The sequence below is a fragment of the Rhineura floridana genome, chromosome 2 (assembly GCF_030035675.1).
Source record: "Rhineura floridana isolate rRhiFlo1 chromosome 2, rRhiFlo1.hap2, whole genome shotgun sequence".
Lineage (NCBI taxonomy): Eukaryota > Metazoa > Chordata > Lepidosauria > Squamata > Rhineuridae > Rhineura > Rhineura floridana.
This window is the reverse complement of record NC_084481.1, coordinates 203,560,617-203,580,205: the sequence shown is the minus strand read 5'-3', so window position 1 is coordinate 203,580,205 and position 19,589 is coordinate 203,560,617. Positions and strand designations below refer to the sequence as shown.

At 47.2% G+C, this 19,589-nt stretch overlaps 1 protein-coding gene across 10 annotated transcripts in view; it reads left to right on the top strand.

Moving 5' to 3' along the window:
• The window catches only part of EML5 (EMAP like 5), a 240,719-nt gene that overhangs the window by 139,283 nt on the left and 81,847 nt on the right, over positions 1-19,589 (top strand). For all 10 annotated transcript variants that reach the window (XR_009760754.1, XM_061611916.1, XM_061611915.1 and 7 more), the window contains 3 exons: positions 7,854-8,030; positions 9,661-9,862; positions 16,442-16,568. Coding sequence is in view for 9 of the 10 variants with exons in the window: in XM_061611916.1 (XP_061467900.1) it covers positions 7,854-8,030; positions 9,661-9,862; positions 16,442-16,568 (506 nt within the window). In the remaining variant the exon portion in view is untranslated. The remainder of the gene's footprint in view (positions 1-7,853; positions 8,031-9,660; positions 9,863-16,441; positions 16,569-19,589) is intronic.

Here is a 19,589-nt window from a genome sequence, read left to right as displayed (position 1 = left end):
CAATCAGTCTTCTCTCCGTCCCAGAGCGTAGACAGCGGGGGGATGAATCTCCTAGATGAAGGTATGGATGTTTTTCCCCCCCACTCTGTTTCCCAAATTTATGACCTGGGTTAAAGAGCTCATTGCTTCTGAAGTCAGTGGCTCTCTCTCACATGCACGTAAAAGTAAGAAGCGCAAACATTTGAGGAAGCGTCCCCACAGGGGAAAGCGGAGGCGCTTATCCTACTCCACAGGCTCCAGCAGGGAGGACAGGCGTGGCAGCTCATCTTTAAGAGACAGCTACTCCAGGTCCTCTTCCCTTTCCAATCAAGACATGAGGCGGGGGGGCTCGCCCCCACCCTCCTACATTTTACACAGTGAGCCAGCTAAGGATGCACCCAGGGGTGACAAGGAGCACCTGAGTCATAGCGCATTGGGGGGGGTAGCAAGGCGTTCCTCCCCACAGACTCATGCAGGTCCCTCATCCTCAATGGTTCGGGATCGGCAGGCACAGGCACAGTCGCCCAGGCAGGCTCCTGTGCCACATGTGGTACTATCAGATTCTGAAGAACTACTTGAGCAGGACAGGGAAGAGGGGGAGCTTTCGGGTGAGGAAATAGAAGTCACCCAGATGCAACCCAGACTCTTTGCTCCAGAGGTTTTTCAGCCGCTCCTTTCCAAGGCCCGCAGAGTGCTACAACTGCCAGAGGCTGAGGCGGGAGGCGATGCACCCACTTAGTCAGCCTCGGCAGGTGCAAAAAAGGCCTTCCCCTCCATGGACACTAAGCAGGTTTCAGTTCCCTTTCCCCAGGCGTTTGATGACGTGTGGGATGCTGAATGGTCATCACCATGCAAACCAAAGCCACCTGCCAAGTGGGCAAAGAAACATTACGTCTTTGCCGACAGGATCATGGCAAGACTGCATTTTCCCACAGTGGACCCGCCTATTGCTGCTCTTGCTAGCTCTGCAGTGATCCCAACAGAAGGGGAGGGGGGCCTAAGGACCAGTGCGACAAGCGAGTCGAAGGGGCTCTTCGCAGGAGCTTTGAGGCAGATGCAGTAGGCTTCAGAGCCGCAGCCACTTCCTCAGTTTTCTCCAGAGCGGTTTTTATGTGGGCTGAAGAGTTTGGGGCATGGGACGATGTCCCAAAATTTGTAAAGGATGGGTTAAAGAAAATGGCGTACGCCTCGGCCCTGTCAGCCGACGCATCCATGGATGCCCTACAGTTTGCAGCGCGCTCTATGGCTGCCTCCACTGTGGCACGGCGTAACATTTGGCTCAGGCAGTGGCCTGTGGACTCAGAGTCACAGACCTGCCTCACTGCCCTACCTTTTTCAGGTTCTAAGCTGTTTGGGGAGCCTCTAGAGGCCCACCTGGTGGAAACTAGGGACAAGAAGAAAGCACTCCCTATGGCCAGAAGAGAGGAACGGAAGGGCAGGCAGAACCAGTTTTTTTGTTCCTCAAAACAGCTCTCTAGATTTCGCAGTCAGCATTCCAACAGGCTTCGCTGGGGCAGACAAGACAAAGGGGGTGGACACGCTTCCTCCTCTAAACCGGGAGGCACCCCATTCTCCTCAGGGAGGAACCAGAAGGGAGTCCAAAAGGGCTCCTCCTCCTGACTGGCGGTTGCCAGAGGCCTCTCACGGAGCGGGAGCAAGGCTTCTAGAGTTTGCCCCCCGCTGGAGAGGCATCACCTCAGACAAATGGGTGCTGGACACGGTGTCCATGGGATATGCTATAGAGTTTCTTCGCATTCCACACAACCGGTTTCGACCCACCCCAAGGTCTCGAAGGCCAGAGAAGCACCTGCGCTACCTGGAAGCTATCCAGCACCTGCTGAACATCCGGGCAATAGAGCCAGTAGTTCCCTCAGAGAGGAACTCAGGGGTATATTCAATTTTTTTTTTCTTAGTCAACAAAAGGAATGGCTGACCTCTGTGGACCTCTCCGAGGCTTATCTACACATTCCAATCTGCAGACAACAACAGACACTTCCAGTACAGGGCCTTGCCGTTCGGCCTTTCCTCAGCACCAAGGGTTTTCACCAAGGTACTGGGGGTTCTGGTGGCACATCTCAGAACAATGGGGATATGCGTGCATCCCTATCTGGATGACATCTTGGTGAGAGCACCATCCTGGGACCAGTCACACACAGGTACCCATCTCACTGTATCATGGCTCCAAGGGCTGGGCTTCATAGTGAACTTGGAGCAGAGCATGCTGACCCCATCCCAAACTATTCCGCTCTTGGGGGTGATCCTGGACATGCAACTTTTCAGCATGAGGCTCACCGAAGATAGGGCTTTGAGACTTCAGCTGTTGCTTCAGGAAGCAGTTGCTGCACCAGCATTGGACCTGATGAGGCTAGCTCGGCTTTTGGGGTCCATGGTGTCGGCATACGACCTAGTTCAGTGGGCCCAGTTTCACTCAAGAGCTCTACAACACATCCTTCTGCCCTACCAGGAGGCAATTCTCCTACGACACAGACGCTCGGTCTCCGTGCCTCCAACAGTACGGACAGAGCTCCGGTGGTGGCTGGAACCTCAGAGGTTGGCCCACGGAGTCAGCCTGGAAGATCCTCCACGCATAATCATGAGCTCAGATGCGAGCTTGTACGGATGGGGGGCTCACCTGGACCACAGTGTAGCCCTGGGGACATGGTCTGCAATGGAGGCGGAGCTCAATATAAATATACTGGAGTTACGGGCCATCAGACTGGGGCTACAGGTCTTCGCGCCAGAGATCAAGGGGAAGCATCTCCTCATACACACCGACAACTCATTGGCGAAATCTTATGTCCACAGACAAGGGGGCACGAGATTGAAGGGCCTAATGCTCGAGGCGGAGCGCCTGTTCAAATGGACGTAGAGGCATCTTCCCTCTCTGAAGGCCGAACACCTGGCGGGCACAAACAACTTTGTAGCCGACTGGCTCAGCAGGACAGCCATCAAGGAGGCAGAATGGCAACTGAACCCAGAAGTTTTCCAACAGGTGGTGCGCAGGTGGGGAGAACCAGTAGTGGATCTCTTTGCCACACCCGCAAACACACAGCTAGACAGGTACTTCACAAGAAATCCATGTCACCAGGCTCAGGCCACAAATGCACTAGTCACACCGTGGCCACAAGGCCTCCTGTACGCCTTTCCTCCGTTTGGGCTGATACAACGCACAATCCAGCGGGTTTGGACCTTGAAGGCGGAATTTATTATAGTGACACCCCATTGGCCTCAACGTCCCTGGTTTCCGGACCTACTGAACATGTCAGTCAAGACACGCTGGCAGGTACCCTCTCGAACGGATCTTCTGATTCAGGGACCAGTCTGCCATCCTCGACCAGAGCTGTTCCGGCTAACAGCTTGGAGACTGAGTGGTTGTGGTTGAGCGGTAAGGGCTTTAAGGGGAAAGTGCTTGACACGCTACTGGCCTCGCGTAGACAGTCCACGAACCGGGTTTACTCATCCACGTGGAAGGTTTTCTTGTCCTGGTGCTCTGCAAATACAGTGGAACCTTGGTCTCGAGACATCAGGGGTCCCCTAGGGTTCCTCCAGTCGGGCCTAGATAAGGGTCTGAGCGCGACCACAATCAAGAGACAAGCTGCAGCTCTTAGTAGCATTTTGTTATGCCTGGGGGGGCCCCCGCTTTCCTCCAACCCATTCCTTAAATGTTTTTTTTTAAGAGGGGTGACGCTGGTTTCCCCATCAATGATTCACAGGTTTCCAAACTGGAACCTTACCTGGGTGCTGATGGCGTTGACAGGACCGCCATTTGAACCGATGGCTACGTGCTCTCTGAACCTCTTGACATTCAAAACAGTTTTTCTGGTTTCCATTACATCGGCACACAGAGTTTCCAAGTTGGGGGCATTATCTTTCCACCAGGACAAGGTGGTCCTCCAACCAGACCCGGCATTCCTACCTAAAATCAATTCTGTTTTCCATAGGTCGCAGAAAGTGGTTCTCCATTCTGCCCTGCTCCCTCCTGTGCCCAGGAACGTAGGTGGCACTCACTTGATGTGAGGAGGGCTCTTCGTTTCTACCTGGATCATACCTTAGAGTTCAGGAGGTCTGAGGCCCTCTTTGTGGCCTTCTCTGGGAAATCAAAGGGGTGTAAGGTAACAACCTACTCTGTCTCATGCTGGCTCAGAGTGGCTATAGCACATGCATATGAAGCTCTGGGTAGGAAACCTCCATTGGGTACCACAGCACACTCAATTAGGGGGGCAGCGGCTTCAGCAGCATTTAGGGGGGGTTCCCCATAATGGATATCTGTAGGGCGGCTACATGGGCTTCTCCACACGCTTTTATCAGGCACTATAAAATGGACTCATTCTCATCAGCTGATGCTGCATTTGGCAGGAAGGTGCTCCAGAAGGTGTTGCCTCCTAGCTAGAGGAATCCCACCCGGAGTCCTAGTACACTGCTCTGTCATATCCCTACTGAGGAATGTCCTCCAGCACTATCTAGCAAAAATGGAAATTTTACTCACCGTGAATTTCTATTTGTAGATAGTGCTGGAGGACATTCCACCCACCTCTCATTCCTCTGCTTCAACCTTCTGGAGCGGGAGGGGGAGTGGGGGAGTTGGGGCTTCTGCCAGCGCCTTACATTTGCACACGTTGTTTAGTATTGTGTGTTTCCCTTCATGTGTGACCTGTCTTCCAGCACGTTGGTTCCGTGTTGGTCTGTCGCTTTTCTTCAGCTTCTCCTGGTATAGGCTTCCACTCTAGGGACGTCTGGGAAGATGTGGATATGGGGCCTGAGGAGGGTTCCTGGCTCTGTCAGTTCGGCCTGGAGAGAGGGACGACTCCTCCCACAGGAGAGGCTACAAAGAAGCTTAGAGACCCTGCCTGTCACGACCAGTAGGAGGAGTCATCCCTACTGAGGAATGTCCTCCAGCACTATCTACAAATAGAAATTCACGGTGAGTAAAATTTCCATTTTTCCCCAGGTAGACTATCCCTCCATCCATGAAGGACAACACTTAGCCACAAAAGTAAAAGCTATAATTTCTCTTTCCAAGCTGTCAAAAATTTAAAGTGAAAGTGTAAACATCAGTGAAGTTTTACTGGATCCCAATACCCTTTTAGGGAAACCTACTATACCAATGTCCTGTTGCATGCCATAAAGGACAGCGAAGCATCTTCAATGCCAGCCTTTCCCCCTACAAAACTAAAAAATCCTTTTTTATCACCAAAGCATTTTCTCTCCATGCTTGATGAAAAGACCCTAATTATAAACGATAATGGCAATATTTCTTCCCAGAAAGCTTGTATCCCTGCTTAATGTTATGGTTTGTGGCATTGCTGAGGCACAGTGGTCAGTATGCCTCAAACGAATTGTTTTCTTGCTGGAACTGCAAGTTTTGGGATCTGGCTGTTAGAAACTAAGAAAAAACAATGAAATAGATTTAAGAGAACAGCAAAGATTAGCATAGTGAGTATACTTTGAGGGAGACTCTGGGCTTACCCACATGGGAGCATTATTTCATACTAAGGATACTGTTTTTACCTCCATTTTCTGTTTGCACTGTCTGCAGTGAGTGCTCAATGCTAGCTGCAAATATGGTCTTTTCAATTCACACCAGCAGTCCTTCCTCTGTGAAGGATCAATCACACAGTTTCGTAATGACCACACCCTCTAATTTTACATTTTTATTCCCTCTGGTTGCTAGGGAACCAAGCATGCTCAGTTTATTTTACCTGCTGCAATAGGTTTCTTTAAAAAAAACCTGGGGAAAAGCCCCCAAAATTGGTGGGCAAAAGGGGTGTGGAGAAAGAACATACCTTGTCCCATTCACACCCCATGGGCAGAGGACCCAAAATTAGTGTAAACACTGTAGATCAGGAGTTCTGAAACTCCTACTGTCCCCTACTGTACCTCGTCCAAATTGCCAATGGTCTTTGTGGGCAAATGAATTGATTTTATTCCTTTTTTAGCAATTGTAATATGCTGTGCTAGATGATCTATGACTTTTACATCTATTTGTATTGTTCCTATTATTTCTGTTTTGAGTTCTTATATATTGGTACTTTTTCAACTTTCATCTACACAAAAGCTAATTAAGTAGCCCAGCAAGCTGATATTGAAGGGCTAGTCTTAGTCTCTTAATGCCAGATTATCACCAGATAATCATCTGCATTTAGATATGTTAAATTGGGTACCCAGCATGACAATTACAAAGAAATTAGTTGGACAAATTTATTTTGAGTTGATACAGCTGAAAGTACAAACCTTTGTTGGGGGGTGTTACACCTTTGCACAGTTAGCAGGGGGGGAAATAACCATGTCCCCACTTTTTTAGGTGTCTGCAAATAAGGAAGGAATAGGTGATGCCACCTATGTGAGTAGCAGCAAACACACAGTAAACCATGATGTTAGTATTAACCCAATCCACTGATTATTTTTTTATTTTGAGTTAATACAGCTAAAAGTACAAACCTTTGTTTGAACAGTATTCCTTTGCAAAGAAGTTAGGGGGGAAATAAAATAATAATAATGCACCATTCATCTACCAAGAAGTGGAGCTGCTTGCTGCACTAAATAGCTGTAGAACACTGTCAGTAGTCTGCCCCCGTAGCTGTTTGCAGCAACATAAAAAAGGCCAGCAGACTGAGGAGAGCAGCCAGGTTGCTTATCAACCCACAGGAAACAAAATGAAAGAAGGGGAGATATGGTAGGTGTGGATGAGGTGTATGAAAAAGTAATGATTGACACACCCACCTAAAAACATTGAAGGAAAGTGTCTGTAGCCACAAGTGGAGCGGAGTAGAAACATATTTCCCCCTACTTTTCTATTATCAGTGGATTGGCTTAGTACAGCGTTTCCCAACTAGTGGGCCACCAGATGTTGTTGGACCACAACTCCCATCTTTCCTGACCATTGGCAATGCTGGCTGAGGCTGATGGGAGTTGTGGTCCAACAACATCTGGTGGCCCACTAGTTGGGAAAGGCTGGCTTAGTACTTATTTACAGGGGGGAAACTGTGTGATAGCTTCTGTTTGCTGATAACATCATGTGAACTATGTGAATTAAGAGGACATGTGAGTAGCAGCAAACACATAGTAAACCGTTGTGTAGATAAGCCCTAAGAAACTCACCTCAATAAATTCAATTCAGATGCTTCAAGTATATTTTATACTAATCACCAGCAAGACACAGGAAGTCAATGTATGTCAGGGAATCTTTAAAACCTTCCCAAAATTTGTCATATAAATAGCTATGAAGAACACAAATACATTAACGCTGCAATCCTATGTACAAAGACCCACTGAATATAGCTGGGCTTACTTCCTAGAAAACACACATAGACTTGTGCTGTAAGTAGTGCAGTTTCTTGTCCCTTCAGTTTACCTTAGGACATTAAAGCAAACCGTGCAAGCAGCCAGTGCTTGCTGTTGGATATGGAAGCAAAAAACCATTTAAGCATGGCTGACAGTAGCAAATTCCTAGTTGTATTTATGGTATTCACATGCCAGATCTCAGCCTTTAATTAATCAAAGTAACTATTACAATACAAATAATGAAAATAAATATCTGTAAGGTATTACTGTTCCACTGGAAGGTATCATTCACACAGCATTCTGTCATAGTTCAAAACAGCATTAATGATCACATTAATTGTCAAACATGTGAAGGTAAGATTAGAATCTCTTCTGTGATATTTGAACCTCTGTTAAGTGAAATAAATGTGATTGGAATATGACAACATATCCTTATAAAATTGAAAGCATTTTTCTGCAGCTGTCATAGATAACACCTAACTATTTCAGTGGGAGGTGTGAATAGGGTATGCATCTCGGATTATGGTGTTTATTCTGAGATCAGATGTATAAGTATGGATAAGTATCCTTTCTCAAACAGGCTATCTTTGTAGGCAGAAAAAATTTCCTGGGCATCCTGGACAAGTGTTCTAGGCTCCTGTTGTGAAGGAATCTGGCCAATAATTGGAGAAGTCACAGATGTAACTGCTTCATGCCTCACCAGTGATAGTACAGTTTTGGCAACAGGAGATGATTTTGGATTTGTAAAGCTTTTCCGATACCCTGCCAAAGTAAGTAAATATGTAGTAGTTGTATAATGTGCATGATAAGTCTTATTTGTGTTAGATAACAAAGTCCTACTTTTTTATATTTGCAAACTCAATAACTGAGAATAGTCTTGCATTGTCCTCCCCCAATTTGATTGCAAGATTAGTGATAGTTGTATATGTGAATGAGCTTTACTGCAGATCAGAGCCACAGATCAAACTTTCATATCTCACATTTCCTCAGACACAATGCATTTCAAGGATGCAGTTCACGTGTTCATTTATAAGTCAACACATTGTGTATTTTCAAATGATGTCAATGCATATGTCTATCAGGTCTTAGTTGTCAAATTTTATCGATTTTGCTCATGTTTAACACAGGAGTGTGGAACCTCCAGCCAGTGGGGCTAAATAGGCCTGCCAGGCCTCTCCATTTGATTGGCCAGGCTGTTTCAGCCAAGCCATGCTCATCTATCATACACCTGACGTTATATATGACATCAGATGTGGGGTAGGTACTGACAGGGCTTGGACAAAGGAAGATTTTGGTGGTGACTGCAAAGTCCCTTGTGTTGTGCTTCCCAAGCACCAACAACCAGATGATTATTGGCACTTGGACAGCATTGCACACACTTTTTTGCCCACTTGGTTTGATTTCAAGCCACACAGGCAAAAATGGGCTACTTGGCATCATCGTGGTTTCAGATGATTGACTGATGGTTGGCCCAACCCGCCCGTCAAACTTGGCCCATGGTGCTGTTTGGAGATAAGGATCCAGCCCACTGGCTGGATCTAGTTCTCCACCCCTCATTTAATCAGCAGCTATTTCAGGCTAAGCTTAGTCATTTTGTCAGAATATTAGAATATTAATGCATTTGTTAAATTAGAGAATAGTGTGTTGGATTTGCCAAAGACGCCTGGGTTTAAATCCCTGGTTAGCCAGTGTCTATGGGCCACTTATTCTCTTTCAGTCTTGCATATCTCATAGGGCTGTTGTGAGAATACAATGAGAGATCCTCGTGTAAGTCATCCTGAGCTAATGGACAAAGGGTGACGCACAAATGTAAGATGAATGTGATTAATATCCCTTCATGCCACATCACCCTCCATTCACATACTGACAGCCCCATTCACGTTACTAACACAAAATTTTCACTACAGCGTAATTTCCTACCAATAATGCTCCGGCTTTACGTGCCAACAGTTGTTTTTTAATAAAACCTTCAAAATCCAGGGCCAAATATGTTGGGCAAGGAAGGGGGAGCACGAAAGTATGGGATGTTGGAGAAGAGTTGTGAGTTGCCTTCCTCTGGCCATGCAACCTCATGACCCAAGAAAGGACATCCCACTGGCATCACATCTCAGGTGCCATCACAACATATAGCATTGCTGTGGAGGCAGGGCTGTGGAAAACCCAAGAGTGAAGATTTACTTCTTGTTTTTTACTTCTGTTAAGTTTATTTAATTTGGGGATAAACTGGCAAACCACTCTGTTTCTGCAAATCTGCCTTTGTATTATAGTGCTAATTTGACTGCACAAATAGATGTTTTGGAGCCTTGCCTAAAAAACGCTAATCTTAAATAATGATATTTTTCTTATCGGCTTTCATTTATTTTGAATGTAAAATTCATTCTTTGTATATTTCAAATTTAGGGAAAATATGGGAAGTTTAAGAGGTATGTGGCTCATAGTACACATGTAACAAATGTGCGTTGGACTCATGATGACAGTTTATTAGTCAGTGTTGGAGGTGGAGATACCTCTTTAATGCTGTGGACCCATGAGATGGAGGGTCACCGAGAAAGCAGGCAATGTGACAGTGAAGAATCTGATCTAGATTCTGAGGAAGATGGGGGTAAGTAGCCTTTTTAAGATAACACCTATTTTATAGAACCTTTAATTTTTCACATTAGAAATATTTATGTTCACTAATAGGCAAAAAACCTTGAAGTTTAAGAACATACCTATAGCCAACAGATACCTATAGGCACCACTCACCATATGCTCAGAGGCACATGTTACCAAATTCTCCCAAGCTACACAGGAAGTGGATTGGACTGTGAAAGAACAACCCAAATTGTTTGCATTTTGACACATTTGTAGGGCAGTACAATATCTCAGAGAGGAGGTCAGGTCTCCTGCTCCCCTAGTGCATTCACTATAGCTGCCCAATTTCCCTGCTTTTTAAAGTTTGATAGAAACATCTGTTAGCTATAGGTACGTTCTTAAACCGCAAGGTTTTTTGCTTATTAGTGAATTTCTCTGCTTTTTAATCTGGGAGGTAAAAATGGGATCGTGTGCAAGTTTGCTGAGAATGGATTGATCATTTGCATGTTTATTGAGTTCAGTGGGATTTACTCCAGTGCAATCATGCTTAGGATAGGTAAAACTGACCATGAGTAGGAGGCCTGGAATGGGCAGGGGAGGAGGAAAAAAGAAGAGGGGAGGGGAGGGGAGGAAGAGGGAAGGCAGGTCTGATCATTTGTTTGCTTATTGAGTTCAGTGGGATTTACTCCTGTGCAATCTGGCTAGGATAGGTAAATCTGACCTAAGGAGGGGAGAGTATAGGGAAGGAGGAAGGGGGGAGAGGGGAAGGGGAGAGGGAGGGGGAAGGAGGGGATTGGAAGGGGAGCAGGAAGGAGGGGATTGGAAGGGGAAGGGGAGGGGTGAAGGAAGGAGGAGGGAAGGGGCAAAAGGGAGGGGATGGGAGGGAGGAGAAGGGGAGGTCAGGTTTGATCATTTCCATGCTTATTGAGTTCAATGGGATTTACTCCCATGCAGTCATGCCTAGGATAGGTAAAACTGACCATGGGGGAGAGGGAGGGGGAGGGGAGGGGAGGGGAAGGAAGAGAAGAGAAGAGGGAAGATGGGAATTGGAAGGGGATGAGGAGGGGAAGGGAGGGGTGAAGGAAGGGGGAGGGAAGGGGCAAGAGAGAGGAGATAGCAGGGAGGAGGAGGGGAGGGCAGGTTTGATCATTTGCATGCCTTTTGAGTTCAGTGGGATTTACTCCTGTGCAATCATGCTTAGGAAAGGTGAAACTGACCTAGGGGAGGGGCAGGAAGGGGAGGAGAAGGGCAGGAATGAGAGGGGGGCGGAGGAAGGGGGAAGGAAGGAGATTGGATGGGTGGGCACTGGGCAGAAGGGAAGCCCCTTTCCAAGAGGAAAACATTGTGATCAGTATCATTCTTTTTCAGAGTTTCCCCCACTGTTTTATTCTACAGCAGGCACATGTAGCCTCCCACTCAAATTTAACCCAGAGCTGTCTCTGGTCACATCCATACCAGACCTTTATTTCACTTTAGACAGCCATAGCTTCTCCCAAAGAATCCTGGGAAGTGTAGTTAGTGAAGGGTGCTGAGAGTTGCTAGGAGACACCCTTTTCCCCTCACAGAGCTTCAGTCAGAGCAGCTGACTGTTAAACCACTCTGGCCACAGGAGCTCTGTCAGGAATAGGAGTCTCTTCTTAGCACTCTTCACAAACTACACTTCCCAGGATTCTTTGGGGGAAGCCATTACAATCCAATATGAAATCAAAGTCTGGTGTGGGTGTGGCCCTCTGATTAGGCAAGCCCAGCAGCTGTGAGCCTGGCTTTTAGAACACTGACAGTTGGTTCTTACTGAGCATGCCCGGCCTTATCATTAACTTAAGTGCTAAATTTCTTAAATTAATTAAAAATCAGCCAGGCATTTTTTAAACTTTTAAACTGCAGAAGATGAAGGTCAGAGTATGGGGCAAGGTCAGTAATAGGATTACAGGTACTCCATGAACATGGCTGGTTTAATTAATTTCAACAGATGAGAACTCTGACAAAAAAGTCCAAAAGGGGTCTGTTTTCTCTCTCTCTGTTTTTACACTTTGAACTCTCAATTCTCTCTGACTGTTTTGTGCATTGCCATGAAAGTTTACAGGGTTGTTAAGCAAGCGTTTCTTAGTTCAGGACTATAGGTTTTGTAAAGTTTTGTTTTGAAATTAGTTTATGGGAAGCATCAGAATGGCATGGGGGTATTTTCAATTTAACATTGCAGAATGTGAAAAATCCTCAATAAGCACAATTTCCATGATCTGAATCTCAATTTGAAAGATCCTGGTTTTTATCAAATTTAGTATTTAGCAGAACCAATTTACTGTTTTAAATGCTTTTAAAAATCATATGTAAATAACATTTTTTGTAATTTGCTAGATAGGCCTGGAGAACATTCCTAGTTAGGGATGACTCCTCCTACTGGTCATGACAGGCAGGTTCTTCAACTTCTTAGTCTCCTCTCCAGGAGGGGAGTTCCGCCATCCAGACCAGCCCTGCCTGCGGTCTGTGAAGGTTGGATATTCTTTTCGCTCTTGCTTAAAGTCCTTTTTATTTATTTACTTTCCTCTGGCTATTTCTCCTCTCCTTTTGTTTTTGATCCGTCCTTGTTTTCTTTCCCTCTTGGCTTGCATCGTCTCTGTGTAGCTCTGTTTGTTTCTTTCTCCCTGCATTTCTCCCCCTGCCTTTACAACCGCTGGTTTGGGAAGGGTGTGGGAGGCATACTTTGCCCAACTAGGCACTGTGCCTTTGTTGGGTTTTTCCCTCAGGGAAATTGAAAAAACAGAGCGTGCTCTTGCTGCTGCAACCACCATTCATGGTGGTTTTAGAGCCGTTTGGAGCCGCTTTTCTGCAATGCCTGTCCCGAGCTGGATCACGGACTCCGTCTCTTCCCCCCCCCCAGTTCCTGGACAGGTTTGCTCAGAGGCTTTTAGCCTCTTTGTGAAGGGATCGGTTGAGACATCCAAGGGGTCGAACAGTGCTCATGCAGCAGGCGAAGCGCCATTTTCGTCAGCTTCCCATGCTTTTTTACTCAGCGAAGGGACACTGTGTCTGCCATTTCATGGCTTTCTGCGCCTCATCGGCAATCTCTTGCCGAGGCTCCTGCCATGTGGGAGACATGTTGGACTGCAGTGAGCCACTACCTCATGGCTCAGGGGCTCTTCACCCAGCACCTTTGCTGGTTCCCAGTGGAAGCAGTGGAGGGGGGTGAGTATAATTTCCTCTGGTGAGCCTATGGATGTTTTCCCTCCTCCCTCTCAGTTTCCCAAGTTCATGACTTGGGTTAAGGGATTCATCTCCTCGGAGATTGATGGCTCTGTGCATCGGGCACTCTAGCGCAAAAGAAGCAGGGTGGCGGCCAAGCATTCCCATAAGGGAAAACTGAGGCTGAAGTCCCATTCGTGCCACCACAGAGGGGGAAGATCTGACAGTTCACGATCGCACCATACCTCTGCCAGATCTCCCTCCTCCTCTCTGCTTCCGGATGGCAGGGATTCCCCACTCCCACGCTCTATTATATCCAACAGAGGGGAGGGGTGGCAGTCAGCCAGGTTACCCAGCGAGATGATGGCTGTGATCCAGCAGACCCTGCTGCCTCTCAAGAGGGACTGTTTTCCCTCCCCAGTCATGCACCCATCTCACCCAGATACAGGCGCTGCCACCACAGGATCAGTCCACCACTGTTCATATGTCTAGGCACCAGGTGCTTTCTCCCCTTTTGGACCTGGGGAATGAGGGGGAGGGGAAATACTTAGCCAAGCACATGGCAGTGCAACAGGGAGAATTGTCTGACTCTGATAACCCACAACAAGGCCCTGATAAGGAAGAGAGTGAGTTGTCAGAGGAGGAGCTGGAGGTGAGCCAGGCTCAGCCCACACTCTTCAGAGGTTTTTCCACCACTGCTTATGAAAGCACGCAGGGTACTGCAGTTGTCTGAGGTGGAAGGGGGGGATGATACCAACGCCCATTCGGGGTCGGCGGGGGCAAAGAAAACTTTTCCCTCCACTGACGTAAAGCCCGTTATTGTTCCTTGCCCCCAAGCTTTCGGTGACGTGTGGGAAACGGAGTGGGCATTCCCTTGCAAATTGAAGTTGCCCACTAAATGGGCCAAGAAACACTATGTCTTCACACAATTATGGCATGGCTGTGTTTTCTGGCTGTAGACCCACCTGTTGCTGCCCTTGCTAGCTCAGCAGTAATTCCAACCAAGGGGGAGGGAGGACCCAAAGACCCATGTGATAAAAGGGTTGAGGGGGCCCTTCACAGGAGCTTGAAGGCAGATGCGGGGCCTTCAGAGCGGCTGCTACCTCTTCAATGTTTTCCAGGGCAGTTTTTTGTGGGTGAAGGAAATGGATGCAAAGGAGACTATTCCTATGTATATTAAAGATGGCATACCCCTCCACCTTTTCTGCAGAAGCGTCCATGGATTTGATGCAATTTAACGTTCCATGGCAGCCTCAACTGTGGCACACTGTAACATTTGGCTTAGACAATGGGCAGTGGATGCTGGGTTGCAAATGTGTCTCACAGCTCGAGTATTCGAGTGATCAAGCTTGTTGACCCCCCGGAGAGGAACTCAGGGGTATACTCAATTTTTTCTTGGTAGTCAAAAGGAATGGCAACACCCAGGCCATACTGGATCTAAAATGGCTCAACAGGTGGGTAGCAAGAAAACATTTCAAAATGGAAACTCTCAAGTTTATAACTGCATCTCTAAGAAAGGGAGATTGCCTGACCTCTGTGGACTTCTCCCAAGGCGTATCTACAAATTCCAATTCATCAGCAACAGAGACGGTTTCTCCTGTTCTGTTACGACCACAGGCACTATCAGTACTGGGTGTTGCCCTTTGGCCTCTCCTCAGCACCAACTGTCTTCACTAAGGTACTGGTGGCACTGGTTGCTTCCCTTTGAACAATGGGGATCTGTCTACATCCCTACCTGGATGACATATTGGTGAGAGCCCCATCAGAGAATCAGTCCAGACTAGGCACAGACCCAACATTGGCTTGACTCCAATAGTTAGTTTTGTGGTGAACGCAGAGAAGAGTGTGCTGACTCCATCTCAATTGATCATGCATCTTGGGGTCCAACTGGACATGAGACTCTTTCGAATGGGTCCCACCATGGAAAAGGTGCTGAAGCTCACCCAGTTGCTCCTAGAAGTAGCCTCAACCCCACAGACGGATCTCATGGTTTTGGCCTGCCTACAAGGTCTCATGGTATTGATGTATGACATGGTCCAGTGGTCCCGATTCCATTCCGGTTCAATTCAACAACTTCTCCTACCCTTCCAGGACAAGATCTTGCTGCAGCGCAAATGTCAGGTGTCTGTTTCCTTCCCAGTGAGGGCAGAACTCAGCTGGTGGCTGGATTCCAATCAGTTGACCCAAGGGGTCAGTCTGGAAGATGCACCATGAATAATCATGATGTCAGACACAAGTCTCTTTGGCTGGTGGGCTCACGTGGCTTACCACAGGGCACTGGTCAACAGCAGAATCCAACCTCAGCATATATGTCTTGGAACTGTGGGCCATCAGGCTCGACCTGAAAGCCTTTGATTGAGAGATAAAGCGAGAGCACCTCCTGATATGCACTGACAATTCTTCAGCCAAGGCTTATGTCAACAAACCAGGGGGCACACGATCGAAGGGTCTAATTCTCGAAGCGGAGCGTTTGCTCAAATGGGCGGAGCAGTATCTGGCCTCCTTGCAGGCTGAAAATCTGGCAGGCATAGACAACCTTGTGGCTTACTGGCTCAGTCAGAGATTGATAAAGGAGGCAGAGTGGTAGTTGAACCCAGCAGTTTTTCACCAGGTTGTACAAAGGTGGGGTGAACTGGTGGTAGATTTCTTTGCCACATGGGAAAACGCACAGCTGGACAGTTACATCACTTAAGTAATATACCCCCAGGCACTAGGCACAAACGGCTTCCGGTTATTGAACATCTGGATGGTTGGTGTTGATGGGGTTGAGGGGTTGTCTTTGCTCTGTCAGCACGGTCTGAAGGGCAGGATGACTCCTCCCCCTAGAGAGGAGACTAAGAAGTTGAAGACCCGGCCTGTCATGACCAGTAGGAGGAGTCATCCCTAACCAGGAATATCCTCCAGCCCTATCTACAAATAGAAATTCACAGTAAAGAAAAATTCTGTTTTTTATGGTATGTGGCTAGGATGCAAAAATCCATGAACAGATCTTCACTCATGGAACACTTCCACTCACAGAAGTGGGGAAGATGATTTTCAGCTAATTTACCCTGCAGTCCCTTGTGCCCACTGAAAATCTACTCTGGTTTGTAGCCCCATACACACATAGTATAGGAGCTGCATGGAAAGAGGGAACTGGCAAAAATTACCACTACCACCACTAGGAGCTTTTGCAGTGTTGCAGCTACTTCAGCAAATAGAAGGGTTTTTTTCATGAGCAGAAGAACTCCTTTGATGCACTGAAGGCTGGACTGGGTCCAGTCTGCTGCTATTTGTTGCTCTGGTATTTTGGAAGAAGAACACGAACGCACACACACACACATGCACACACACACACACACACACACACACAGAGAATGAATGAATAAAATGACAATAATTTACCTGCTTCTTAGTTCCAATAGTTCTTGTGGTTATATTTTACTAGGATATGACAGTGATGTCACAAGAGAAAATGAAATTAATTATACCATCAAAGCCTTATCAACCAACATCAGACCTATGTTTGGAATCAAGCCTCATCTGCAGCAAAAAGAACCTTCAGTTGATGAAAGGTAACTTCTAGTTTTGGTGTGGAAATGTGTACTTTTATAATAGAAAGAACTATAGTGGTTCATTCCTGTATAAAAGGGGCTGAGAATTTATTTTTATTTAGTTTTAAACCACTGTCCTTGAAATGCTAGATAACATTTCCATATAATTTTGCATGAACTAAGAATGTTGGCCCTGATTAAGAGATTGTTATGTGTAATGGCGAATAGCACATATATGCTACTGTGTACCATCAACAAAATAGTCAGTGATAGCAATGTTCATCTGTTGTTGTGATGTAGTTGCTTGGAAAAATACGTCCTCATCACCATCAAGTGATCAGTGCTATCAAAGCTGACAGCACTAATGCTTAATGTAGTCATTCACTAGATGCATTTCCCCCCTACACTGTAATCACACAGCAGAACTGATTGTAGACAACCAAGCACAGAGACATTTGAAGTTTTGAAAGGTTACAGCTTTTGAGAAGTAAGGCTGTAAAAGAATTTAGGATAGCCAAAAAACTGTTACAAAGAAAGGTCAATTCTCCTGTGCATGGAAAAGATGATCTCAGGTGGGTAGCTAGCTCCACCTAGTGGTTGAAGGTGCAAAGAGGGCTATTGAATTTTGCAGGGACTTCCTGCTCTCCTTAGCTCCTTGCCGCAGTTCTCTTTCTCCCTTCACCAAGAATGGTTGATCTCTCTCTCTGCTCCATTGGTTCAGGCCTGTATTGTTTGTGTCTGCGTTATTTCCCTAAGTTGTTCTGCTCTTCCTTTCTTACTGTTTGCTTTATTTCCTGTTATCTCCTTTAGTTGTATATTTTTTTTTAAAAAAAGCTTTCTCCCCACTCCCGGATAACTCACCGCAGTGTGAAGCCGCCCGCGAAAGACGGTGCCCCCACCCTCAGGACTGGCACATCTGCTGCTGCTTGCTAGCTAGCACCCCCCCCGCTACCCTCGCAGCACGCGCCAGCCTTCATTGAAGCCTCAGCGGCAACCACCTTAGAGGACTCAATGGCTTCCCCTGCAATGAGCAGTGGCATTGCCTAGAGCGCACTGCTCATGAGGACCTACCCCCCCACCGCCCATGGCTTCTCACCCCCACCCACGGGGGGCTAAAGCAGAGACTCTCCAGCCTTGGGGTTGCCTTTGGCCTCCCCCCCGCTAGCAACACCAGCATTGACAGATAACCACCATCGCAGCCCCTGTAAGCCCAGCAGCATGGTTGTTCCCAATGGGGAAAGAAACGCCCAAGTTTGAGGATCCCATGAAAAAGCCAAAACTGCTCCCACCTCCACCCAAACCTGACGCAGCACCAGTGCCGTTACCAAGGCAAGCCACAGGGCCTTTGTTTAAGCATTGGTGTTGAGGCAGAGGCAGCAATTGCCTGCCCCTCTACCAGCAGGCAGGAAGTAGCTAAGGCATATATTTCAGTGGGCAGGGTGGCTTCAGAAGGTATGGCACTTAAAGATAACAGGCAGGTCAGTTATAACTGGCAAGGCCCTGATAACCAGAAGAGAGCTGCAGGGAAGAACTCTCACAGCACCACCTGTAGGACACAGAGAGACCAACAATCCTTATCTGAGGAAAAATGCACTCAACCACACCCTTCCTTAGATCCCATTTTATCTACTGGATCCTCTCCTGAGGTTTTCACAGGCTTCCTCGGAGCACCCAAGTCTCATCAAGCTCTGCAAGAGGCTGGGGGGGGGATGTCCCACCCCCCCTCTTCTTCCCATGCTTATCAGCTGCAGGAGGGCATGCACCACTCTTGTTGTTCTCATGCTCAGCCTCTCCAGTTGCAATTGTCAACACACACGCTGCAACAATTGAAGGACCAGCTGAGGGATTCTCTTTTGATGGACCTAGCCAAAGACCTGTCTGCCTCTTCAGCTCCCACGTAGCATCCCACGTAGCATCCCACGTAGCATCCCACGTAGCATCTCCCAAATGACACAGAGGCATCCACCCCACACCATCAAAGGCGCAAATGGCGCAGGGTTCCTCCATAGCCAATTCATCTTCAAACATGCAGCCACCACTGAACCGCACATTGTGATGTTCCTGTAGGTTAAGCATCTGTAAATATGGTAAGTGCGGGTCTGTTAGGTAATGTATGGTAATTGACTGAGAGAGAAAGGGGGAGTACATGCGTGAGAATCTGAAGTATGCTGGATGATGATTGGCTGAGTAGCTGGCTGGCTGAAGGTATAAATTGAGGTTTGTGAGTGATGAGGGGGGGAGAAGTTGTTGAGTTGGTTGGAGTGAGGTCGTTTGGTGAGGGTTGGTTGGCAGAGTTCTGAGGGAAGTTTGGATTGTATTTGGCTGATATTTAAAGAGTATATATATGAACAGAAACATAAAGAGTGACCATATATGAAACCATACACTTGTGAAACATTCCTAAAGTAATCTTGTTATTTCCTGTTAGTAAATAAATACTTATTTGGTTTACCAAAGGCCTGATCCTTGGCTGGGGGAATATACAGACCAGAAGGGAGGGCAAGGTAATTACCAAGGCTGAAGAGAAACTGTATCTAATGGTGGCAGCGGTGAAGGGAGATATTGTAACACGTCAAGTATCCAGAGCAACCCAGAGCTGTATGCTTTATATATAAAGATACAAGGGGGTTGGGAACAGCATAGGCACACAGTCACAAAGTAACAAGCTATAGAGAGACTTAGGCAAAGTCTCTGGGAGTATTGGTTACAGGAAGTGACTGGTGGTGCTACCTAGCAGTGGGATCTAGTGAGATCTATGCTAGAGCGGAGTGAGAAACCATATAAAGGACGGTCCTGACATGTGGTGTCCCTGGTGGTGCCTAGTGAAAGGCAGTAGCCACAAGCAGGTGGGAACCTGACAGGGAGAGTCAGGGAAGGATGCCACACGCATCACCAGACCTTTATGCCACTGCCCAGGGTAGACACCCTCACCTTCCAGATGATGCAACTGTCGACCCAGGCAATGCGTTAATCATCCTTGACAAAGAAGAATGGAGTGGGGACTCGGAATCCGAAGAGGTTTCGACCAACAGAAGCTCACTT